This window comes from Liolophura sinensis, chromosome 13, assembly GCF_032854445.1.
Source record: "Liolophura sinensis isolate JHLJ2023 chromosome 13, CUHK_Ljap_v2, whole genome shotgun sequence".
NCBI classification, from domain to species: Eukaryota; Metazoa; Mollusca; class Polyplacophora; order Chitonida; family Chitonidae; genus Liolophura; species Liolophura sinensis.
The window spans coordinates 988,724-1,000,605 of NC_088307.1; the positions used below are offsets into that span (position 1 = coordinate 988,724).

Sequence of the window (11,882 nt, forward strand, 5' to 3'; positions counted from 1 at the left end):
TAAGAGAGCAGACCTATCCAGCACGTGTGACAGTAGATCTATCCAGCATGTGTGACAGTAGATCTGTCCAACATGTGTGATAGTAAATCTATTCAACACATGTGACAATAGATCTATCTACGATAAGTGACAGGAGACTTATCCAGCATGTGTAATAGTGCATCTATCCAGCATATAAGAGAGCAGATCTATCCAGCACATGTGGCAGCAGATCTATCCAGCATGTGTGACAGCAGACCTATCCAGCATGTGTAATAGTACATCTATCCAGCATATAAGAGAGCAGATCTATCCAGCACATGTGGCAGCAGATCTATCCAGCATGTGTGACAGCAGATCTATCCAGCATGTGTTATAGTACATCTATCCAGCATATAAGAGAGCAGACCTATCCAGCACATGTGACAGTAGATCTATCCAGCATGTGTGACAGTAGATCTGTCCAACATGTGTGATAGTAAATCTATTCAGCACATGTGACAATAGATCTATCTACGATAAGTGACAGCAGACCTATCCAGCACATTTGACAGTAGATCTACTTTTCATAAGTGCCAGTAGATCTATCCAGCCTATGTGACAGCAGATCTATCCAGCATACTTAACAGTAGATTTGTCCAGCATATGTGACAGTAGATCCATCTAGCATACGTGGCACAGAAAGTTACCTGTCACAGAAAGTTACCTGTCACAGAAAGTCTTGTGTGTCGTATGTAACCGGAGTTATAACAAAATAGCTGTTAATATAATAACAAGGCGGGTAACACCTGCCTTGTCATCTTATTATGCACGGGTATGAACTTTTGCTGCAGCTGAGATCGTTCTAATGGTTACAACATTTCTTATAAATGTATTTACAAATTAAATATTCTATGACATATACATCTATGTAGACGACAGGAAATATATACACATTTTCAAAGGCGCCAAATAACAATATGGGCAAGAACTGTCTTAGTATCACAAACGGCATAAGTTGTATAATAAATTAATAAAATTTTCATTTCTAAATCTCTAAAACAGTAATTTTGTCAGTACATACGTGGATACAAGCACAACCCTTTCAATGCAATATCATACTTAGCATTTTCGAAGAGACGCTAACAAAAATTTAAATTCAGACCACAGTATACTTTCTATCAAAAATGGGACATTTAAAAACGCATCAAAAAAGAAAAACAAATCAACAAACAAAACAAATAAAAGAAAGAGACCCACAAACATAGCACCATATGAACTTACTACGATGAACGCAGATTTTACAAACTAACACATTTCGAAATGTTTCACAATCTCAATAATTCAGCCATCTACACGATGAGGGCTTTACAAGGGTGATCATTATAACAGTAAGGATTCTGTGTACAGGAGCCCGCCCATCGGTAAATACAATAAGAACATAACAGCACTTATAGAACGCTACCGCGTGTGTACTCGAACCCTTGTGGGATTAAATGTGCATGTAATTATAACTGGACAGTGCTTATAGAACGGTACCGCCTATGCACACTAACCATCCCATAATTAAATGTGCATGTAATCATAACTGGACAGTGCTTATAGAACGGTACCGCCTCTGTACACTAACCATCCCATAATTAAATGTGCATGTAATTATAACTGGACAGTGCTTATAGAACGGTACCGCCTCTGTACACTAACCATCCCATAATTAAATGTGCATGTAATTATAACTGGACAGTGCTTATAGAACGGTACCGCCTCTGTACACTAACCATCCCAGAATTAAATGTGCATGTAATTATAACTGAACAGTGCTTATAGAACGTTACCGCCTCTGTACACTAACCATCCCATAATTAAATGTGCATGTAATTATAACTGGACAGTGTTTATAGAACGGTAGCGCCTCTGCACACTAACCATCCCATAATTAAATGTGCATGTAATTATAACTGGACAGTGCTTATAGAACGTTACCGCCTCTGTACACTAACCACCCCATAATTAAATGTGCATGTAATTATAACTGGACAGTGCTTATAGAACGGTACCGCCTCTGCACACTAACCATCCCATAATTAAATGTGCATGTAATTATAACTGGACAGTGCTTATAGAACGGTACCGCCTCTGCACACTAACCATCCCAGAATTAAATGTGCATGTAATTATAACTGGACAGTGCTTATAGAACGGTACCGCCTCTGTACACTAACCATCCCATAATTAAATGTGCATGTAATTATAACTGGACAGTGCTTATAGAACGTCATATTTACAGTCATAATAGATTCGTGACAAAAGATCTGTCAAATTTAGCCAGTCCATTTTTATATGCAACATTTCCAGAAATAACTCTGCTTTGGCCATAACGCCACAGGGATTTATGATTTTAAAACACAGTTGTTAGGTATGAAATCTGTCCAGGTACAAGTCCTCCGCTACAGCTACAGTGATATACATGTATTGCCCTCAGATTTAACCAATCACAAGCAGCTAGAGCAAACGGTCAACTCTCAAGATTTATACAATAACTTGTGGAGAGAACTTATCAGTAATGTATTATATTATATTGGATATCCTACTGCATTGTACTTGTGCAGAACTGCATGAATATATTTAAGTTTAAGTATATGAATGTTCAACAAACAACATGAATACCACACACGCACTGCGTATAGAGCAACTGAACGTATTAACGCTCTTTCTTGTAAAGACCGTGGCGTAAAAACAATAAAAGGCGGCCTGAGCTTTCCATAAATTGTGTTATACCAAACTGCTGTTTTACCAGGCTACATATTCAAGTTCGCTACCTGTTCGATTTCACAACAGGACTATATTGCTTTGCCATTGGAAACGGCTCGTAAATTTTGGAGAAAATCTTCAGAGTGACTTCCCCTGGGTAATGTCAAGGTGGCGCTCATGTATAAAGATCTGTCATTGGCCGAGTTGTCGGATTCAGATTTGTTGCTATAGTAACTGGAGTACGCCGAACCTCTTCGTGACGGTTTCTGTTGCTCTTTTCGTCTGGACAATCAGAACAAAAAGTGGCAGCGTTAAAGCACAAAGAAATGAGAGATAGGTGGAAATTTTAACTAAATATTGAAAGAAGGCTTATTTAAGACTTCACTATGCTTCAATTGTATATAGTTCTTTTATAGTACATAGTAGTTACGTGGCCTACTTCTGGCAGCCATACCAGCCCATGTAGACAGGACTCCAGTACGGCTGATTTGCTATTGTTCTGTGAGGAGGATGATAACTCCTGCAGCCCCTTCATGCGGAAACATTTAGAAAATATATAGAGAAAATAATATTTTGTTCCTCTTCGGCCGTACGTAGAAAGATCTTGCAGCAACCTGCGGATGGTCGTGGCTTTATCCCGGGCTCTGCCCGGTTTCCTCACACTTTAATGCTGGCCGCAGTCGTTTAAGAGAATTATTAGCGAGAGCTGGATTTAATCCCGTGACCTCGTAGACGTTACACGTAGAATACATGCGATTGTTGATAGAACATACAAACCTTCGACACCATATAATAAGGATAATCGCAATGAGGATGGTTAGGAGCCAGCAGGCAATCAGGATTCCGATCAAAGTTCCTGTTAGCAAAACAAACAATACACGACTTAAATAAACTAATGTTTTCAGCTATATATCATCGGTATACTGTAAAAGGGAATTCCACAGTTCTTTTAAATTTCATTTGATATTTTTTCCACACCACACTGTAAAGTTTGTTTTCTCATTATTGATTCTTACCCTCGGTCGAGCTTTAGAGTAACGACATCGAGTGTTGATTCTAGGTTATGCCGTTCTAAAGGTGTTTTCATTCAAACATGAACATAACGATAGAACGTTCCGTTCTACTAGTGGTTTTGCCCCAAACTAAAACATAGCTAAAGAGCATTGTGTTCTTTTGGTGGTTTTGATTGAAACCTAAACATAGCTAAAGAACATTCTGTTCTGTTGGTGGATTTGGTTAAAACCTAAACATAGCCAATCAAGACTCTGTTCTGTTGGTGGTTTTGATTCAAACCTAAACATAGCTAAAGAACATTCTGTTCTGTTGGTGGATTTGGTTAAAACCTAAACATAGCCAATCAAGACTCTGTTCTGTTGGTGGATTTGATTCAAACCTAAACATAGCTAAAGAACATTCTGTTCTGTTGGTGGATTTGGTTAAAACCTAAACATAGCCAAACAAGACTCTGTTCTGTTGGTGGATTTGGTTAAAACCTAAACATAGCCAAACAAGACTCTGTTCTGTTGGTGGTTTTGATTCAAACCTAAACATACTAAGAACATTCAAACGGTAACCTCTATACACCAGTGCTTGACATCAGAGGGGTACTGGTACTGCATGCGTATTAAAGTGACGTTGTGTGAGTGAATGTTTGATTGATTATGAGAAAGAGTAAACATAGGCTTTTTTGTATACAAGATGCTTATAGTCCATGGTCATTGAATCAACGTATTAAGATCAATTCCATAACATGTGTTATGCCATGTTTTCCTGTTCATCTGTGAGGGCTATTATCTTCAAGGATCTATCTGTTCCTCTTGTAAACGTATAGGAGTATCGCTGGTAAGGACACTCTGTCTAGTCGGTTAGCATCAGGTCCAAACACCTTCAAAGGTTATTAATCTAGATATTAGATCAGTTAATATTGAAACAAATTTTTACCTGAGGCGGTTTCGATTGCTGGACAAGACTGGTTATCAGGAAATACACTTATCTGAAAAGGCAGAAAGAGAGATATAAATAAGAAACAAGAATAGGTCTACAGAGATACATAAATATACTGATCTGAAACAAGGGATAGGCCTACAGAGAGACAAAGATAGTGATCTGAAACAAGGATAGGCCTGCAAGAGACATAAATATACTGATCTGAAAACGCTGAGCTTTCATTCAGACTAGTATACTAGTATGAATGAAGCTCAGCGTTTTCTGTGTAACTAAAGATTTAAATGACTGGGTAAGGTGGAAAAAACAACTGACCTTTTCGGACAATATTTTACAAAAATTAAGGTAACTATAAAATGAATTGAATACGAAAGGTTGAATTAAACTATCCTATGTAACGAGCATAAACTTACATAGAGCCAGGCTTCGTCTTGGAACGGTCCGTCGCTCGCTACCAGCTTTAATTTGACCACGGAGTCTGGGTAACTTTGCAGAATGTCATCTCTGTTAACTCTTTGAACTACGGTGATGTTTCGACCATTCATGGCGAAGTACTGGCTCCGAGTCTCAAGAACGTACAACACTTTAGACTCTTTGTCGAAGTCTCGAGCGCTAACTTGAATGAGAGACACGCCAGCCGGGGTGCCGTCTATGACAGTGGTGAAGTAACGCTCCTCCGTAAATCGCGGACGGTTGTTGTTGCTCTCATTGAGGTAGAGGCACACAGTAGTCGTACCTTCCCGGTAAGGAGACCCTCTATCCCGTGCCACGGCCAACATGCACAGGGCACGATCCCCGGCCGCTGGCTGTCCATGTTCCTTAAAGTGGATATGCCTCCCTGAGCGTTGATGTCGAAGTCGGCTGTTCCCCTGAGGAAGTAGTCGATCTCGCCCTCGGGACCCGGGTCGCCATCCACCGCGCTCACATACACCACAACTGTCCCCGGGGTCACCGACTCAGAATAAGACTTCCCGTAAAACTCCTGTACAAACTTTGGCGCGTTCTTGTTGCGTATGCCCACTGAGTCACACGACATCAGATCTGGAGATAGAGAAGCCAGAACAATACTGTGATACAGAAAGTCTTTTGTTTACACCTGAAAGTTCTGAGGGGTGTATTGCCCACCTCCTTGGTGAGAAGGAGAGAAGAAAATGTATTCTCCACCCTTATTTACACTGAGGTGGAGAAACAGCATATTGATCTAATCCCTTTCTTGTGTCATATGTAATGTTAGAAATATATAAGATTGGACAGGTAAAAGTTAAACTATTCCAAATAAATAAGATTGGACAGGTAAAAGTTAAACTATTCCAAATAAATAAGATTGGACAGGTAAAAGTTAAACTATTCCAAATAAATAAGATTGGACAGGTAAAAGTTAAACTATTCCAAGTAAATAAGATTGGACAGGTAAAAGTTAAACTATTCCAAATAGATAAGATTGGACAGGTAAAAGTTAAACTATTTCAAATAAATAAGATTGGACAGGTAAAAGTTAAACACTATTCCAAATAAATAAGGTTGGGCAGGTAAAAGTTAAACTATTCCATGTCAATAAGATTCGACAGTTAAACTATTCCAAGTAGATAATTCCGAACAGGTAGAAGTTAAACTATTCCAGGTAGATAAGACTGGACAGGTAAAATTCAAAAACTACTTAAAAAAAAACAACAAACAAAGATCGGACAGAAAAAAGTTAAACACTATCTCAAATCAATAAGATAGGGCAAGTAAAAATCAAAAATTATTCCAAATAAATAAAAGTGGACAGGTAAAGTTAAAAACTATTCCAGATAAATAAGATTGGGCAGGTAAAAGTTAAAAACTATTCCAAATAAACAAGATTGGACAGATAAAAGTTAAACTATTCCAAATAAACAAGATTGGACAGGTAAAAGTTTAACTATTCCAAATAAACAAGATTGGACAGGTAAAAGTTACACTATTCCAAATAATTATGACTGGACAGGTAAACGTTAAACTATTCCAGGTAAAAAAGATTGGAAACGAAAAAGTTAAACTATTCCAAGTAAATAAGATTGGACAGGTAAAAGTTAAACACTGTTCAAAGTAAATGAGACTGGACAGGTAAATGTTAAACTATTCCACGTAGATAAGACTGGACAGACAAAAGTTACACACTATTTGAAATAAGATTGGACAGGTTAAATTTAAAAACTATTCCCCCCCCCCCCCAAAAAAGACTATTCCAAAGAAATAAGATTGGACAGGTAAAATTTTAAAAATCCCCCCCCCCAAAGATTCGACAGATAAGAGTTAAACACTATTCCAAGTAAATAACATTGGAAACGTAAAATTTAAACTTTTCCACGTAGATAAGACTGGACCGACAAAAGTTAAACACTTTCAAATAATTAAGATTGGGCAGGTAAAATTTAAAAACTATTCTAAAAAAAAAGATTAGACAGGTAAAAGTTAAAGACTATTCTAAATAAATAAGATTCGACAGGTAAAGATTTAAAAAATGCCAAAAAAAAATAATAATAAGGTTGGGCATGTAAAAATTAAAAACTATTCCAAATGAATAAGATTGGACAGGTTAAAGTTAAAGCTATTCCAAGTAAATAAGATTGGAAAGGTTAAAGTTAAAACTATACCAAATGAATAAGATTGGACAGGTAAAAGTTAAAACTATTCCAAGTAAATAAGATTGGAAAGATTAAGGTTAAAACTATTCTAAGCAAATAACTTCAGCGAAGTTACTTTTATTCATTCAAAGGTCATCTGAATTTGCTGTACATTCTTACTGCTCTTAGTGCTTTGCTAAAACGATTGTTGTTACAACCCAAATAAAGAACGTTAAACTATTTACTGTTACATGGTTCTACGCAAGCAGATACATACATGCACATGTATAGCGATTACCTGTCGTTTGTCCTGGTGACGAAGGTGTTACCAGGGACACGTTGATTCTTACCTATAGTTTGTCCTGGTGAAGAAGGTGTTAACAGGGACACGTTGATGCTTACCTGTTGTTTGTCCTGGTGACGAAGGTGTTAGCAGGCACACCTTGATGCTTACCAACTGTTTGTCCTGGTGACGAAGGTGTTAGCAGGGACAGATTGATGCTTACCTATTGTTTGTCCTGGTGAAGAAAGTGTTAGCAGGGACAGGTTGATGCTTACCTGTTGCTTGTCCTGGTGACGAAGGTGTTAGCAAGGACACGTTGATGCTTCCCTGTTGTTTGTCTTGATGACAAAGGTGTTAGCAGGGACACTTTGGTGCTTACTTGTTGTTTGTCCTGGTGATGAAGGTGTTAGCAGAAACACCTTGATGCTTACCTGCTCTTTGTCCTGGTAACGAAGGTGTTACCAGGGACACGTTGATGCTTACCTATTGTTTGTCATGGTGAGGAAGGTGATAGCAGGAACACGTTGATGCTTACCTGTTGTTTGTCCTGGTGATGAAGGTGTTAGCAGGAACACGTTGATGCTTACCTGTTGTTTGTCCTGCTGATGAAGGTGTTAGCAGAGACACGTTGATGCTTACCTGCTGCTTTTCCTGGTGACGAAGGTGTAAGCATGGACACCTTGATGCTTACCTGTTGTTTGTCCTGGTGAAGAACTTGTTAGCCGGGACACGATAATGCTTACCTCTTGTTTGTCCTGGGGACGAAGGTGTTAGCAGGAATATGTTAATGCTTACCTGTTGTTTGTCCCGGTGACGTAGGTGTTAGCAGGTACACGTTGATGCTTACCTATAGTTTGTCCTGGTGAAGAAAGTGTTAACAGGGATACGTTGATTCTTACCTGTTGTTTGTCCTGGTGACGAAGGTGTTGGCAGTGACAAATTTCTACTTACCTATTGTTTGCGCTGTTGACGAAGGTGTTAACAGGGACACGTTGATGCTTACCTTTTGTTTGTCCTGGTGACGAAGGTGTTAGCAGGGACACCCTGATGCTTACCTGTTGCTTGTCCTGGTGACGAAGGTGTTAGCAGGGACACCTTGACGCTTACCTGCTGTTTGTCCTGGTGACGAAGGTGTTAGCAGGGACAGGTTGATGCTTACCTGTTGTTTGTCCTGGTGATGAAGGTGTTAGCAGGGACACGTTGATGCTTACCTGTTGTTTGTCCTGGTGACGAAGGTGTTAGCAGGGACACGCTGATGCTTACCTGCTGTTTGTCCTGTTGACGAAGGTGTTAACAGGGACACCTTGATGCTTACATGTTGTTTGTCCTGGTGAAGAAGGTGTTAGCAGAGATCTGTAGATGCTTACCTGTTGTTTGCCCTGGTGACGAACGTGTTAGCAGGAACACGTTGATGCTTACCTGTTGTTTGTCCTGGTGACGAACGTGTTAGCAGGGACACGCTGATGCTTACCTGCTGTTTGTCCTGTTGACGAAGGTGTTAACAGGGACACCTTGATGCTTACATGTTGTTTGTCCTGGTGAAGAAGGTGTTAGCAGAGATCTGTAGATGCTTACCTGTTGTTTGCCCTGGTGACGAACGTGTTAGCAGGAACACGTTGATGCTTACCTGTTGTTTGTCCTGGTGACGAACGTGTTAGCAGGAACACGTTGATGCTTACCTGTTGTTTGTCCTGGTGACGAAGGTGTTAGCAGGAACACCCTGATGCTTACCTATTGCTTTTCCTGGTGACGAAGGTGTTAGCAGGGACACCTTGACGCTTACCTGTTGTTTGTCCTGGTGACGAAGGTGTTAGCAGGGACAGGTTGATGCTTACCTGTTGTTTGTCCTGGTGACGAAGGTGTTAGCAGGAAGACGTTGATGCTTACCTGTTGTTTGTCCTGGTGACGAAGGTGTTAGCAGGGACACGTTGATGCTTACCTATTGCTTGTCCTGGTGACGAAGGTGTTGGCAGGGACACGTTAATGCTTACCTATTGTTTGTCCTGGTGACGAAAGTGTTAGCAGGGACACGTTGATGCTTACCTGTTGTTTGCCCTGGTGATGAAGGTGTTAGTAGGAACACATTGATGCTTACCTGCTGTTTGTCCTGGTGACGAAGGCGTTAGCAGGGATATGCTGATGCTTACCTGTTGTTTGTCCTGGTGATGAAGGTGTTAGCAGGGACACGTTGATGCTTACCTGTTGTTTGTCCTGGTGACGAAGGTGTTAGGAGAGACACCTTGATGCTTGCCTGTTGTGTGTCCTGGTGACGAAGGTGTTAGCAGGAACACGTTGATGCTTACCTGTTGCTTGTCCTAGTGACGAAGGTGTTAGCAAGGACACGTGGATGCTTACCCGTTGTTTGTCTTGGTGACGAAAGTGTTAACAGGGACACCTTGATGCTTACCTGTTGTTTGTCCTGGTGACCAATTTGTTAGCAGGGACACGTTGATGCTTACCTGTTGTTTGTCCTGGTGATGAAGGTGTTAGCAGGGACACTTTGATGCTTACCTGTTGTTTGTCCTGGTGACGAAGGTGTTAGCAGGGACACGTTGACGTTCATGGAGGCGTTCAGTGAGGGTTTGTCCGGATTAATCGCCCAAACCGTGAACTGTAAGTAATGGAGAGAGGAAAATACAACACGTAACTTAATCTAAAACCGGAGTTCCCTTAACGACTTTTCGTAGTCACTGTTTGGAATACTATGTGCTATTTCGGAAACTGATGTCATTGTCAGTGGTTGCATTTATAGTTTCATAAAGTCATTAATGTACTTTGTTTTATTTCATTTGGGTGGTGGTTTACCCCGTACTCAAGAATATTTCACTTATACGACGGCGGCCAGGACTATTGAGGGAGGAAACCTGGCAGAACCCGGGGAAACTCACGACCATCTGAGCTTGCTGACAGACCTTCCAACGCACGGCCGGAGAGGAAGCATGAGTTGGACTTGGAATCACAGCGATCCCTAAAATCATTATAGATTGGCTAATACGACTGATTTTAGTACGACACGCTTCACTTATGACGCGCTATGATTGGCTTATGAATGGAGGAAGCATCACCGCACCTGGTCGGGTACCTGATAGCCCTGCTGACGTAAGACCGCAGCCTTCGTGACCAAAACTGGATTCGAACACCTGACCTCATTTGTGAAGCCCTGATCTGTATGGTGAGTGCCAGTGGCCTCAGTTATAAAGCCAAGGAAAACCATGTTTGACTTAGGCAGAGTTTGACTTAGCAGAATCCCGACTCCATCTCTGCGGGAGACCCACCATGATCAGATGACAATCCTGGGACCGATCACAACTGTCATTACAGCCTTCCCGTGTTGTGATCACCCCTGTGAGTGGGTCGATGTGGAACACGTCCATGGCGTTCTTGGAGATGCTGTAGTGTATCGTGTCCCCCACATCTGGATCGCTCGCCAGTGGTATTCTCAAGGTGACGTTAGAATAGTAGTTCTGAAATCAGAAAGTACAGCTATTCACTTTCTGTAAACTTTTGCGCATGTCCAGCGAATGTGACATTTGGAATAAAACAAACAACGATTAAGTCAAAAAACAGAATACACATGGGATGAAAGGGTTTACCCAAAAACCAAAAGGTTAACAAAAACTTTGTAATACTTGCATCGTTGATTTCAGCGTTGATGAAATGATAATTTCTTTAGCAACCCAAATTACACTGCCGCCTTTCCTTTCACGGAAATTTGCTCCAACTAGTAAATGACCACTTGACTATAGTGGCCCATTCCCGAACCCATCACTTAATGAGTGTTATGTAAGATTTTGGACCGCAAAAATTTCTGAGTACAAGACTGCACAACACCACATCAGGCGCCAGACAATTCTCTGTTAGGCTGCAGCTGAACCGGAGACCGATGAATCCGAGCCCACTACCACAGTGGTCAAACTCTATTGGTCTCTACTTGCGCTGTCTACATAGACCACTCGCCTAACCTATGGCAAGAAAAAATGGCAAGACGACTGTCTTCCATCAAAGAGTACATGCTTTACCTGGGACATCTTCAGATTGTACACGTCCACTGGGAACACGGGCACGTTGTCATTAATATCAGTTACGCGAACTCTGACAATGGCAGACGATGATCTCATTGGTGGTGGTTTTCCGCTGTCAGAAACCATGACAACGAGATCCACGTAGTCAGCAGACATGGTGTCTCGATCAAACCTCTTCGTCAGCGTCACTACACCAGATGTAGAATCGATGGAAAAGAAATCTGCAAGCCACCAATAGATAGCACAACTGTAAGAACATTATATTCTACGTTGTCAGCGTGAAGGGGTATTTTAGACAAAGTTAGAAAATGAACTGTTTTTCTTTGCAAGTACACT

General features: G+C 40.8%; 1 protein-coding gene across 1 annotated transcript; it reads right to left on the minus strand.

Annotated features, from left to right (window-relative positions):
- Window positions 1-2,120: 2,120 nt before the first annotated feature.
- On the minus strand, window positions 2,121-11,628 carry LOC135480751 (protocadherin-16-like). The gene is made up of 7 exons (XM_064760673.1): window positions 11,544-11,628; window positions 10,800-10,988; window positions 10,036-10,135; window positions 5,067-5,694; window positions 4,651-4,702; window positions 3,487-3,565; window positions 2,121-2,991 (listed from the first exon to the last, which is right to left on the minus strand). The coding sequence occupies exons 1-4, from the start codon at window positions 11,550-11,552 to the stop codon at window positions 5,303-5,305; spliced, it is 690 nt and encodes a 229-aa protein (XP_064616743.1). The 5' UTR covers window positions 11,553-11,628; the 3' UTR covers window positions 2,121-2,991; window positions 3,487-3,565; window positions 4,651-4,702; window positions 5,067-5,302.
- Between the last annotated feature and the right edge of the window lie 254 nt (window positions 11,629-11,882).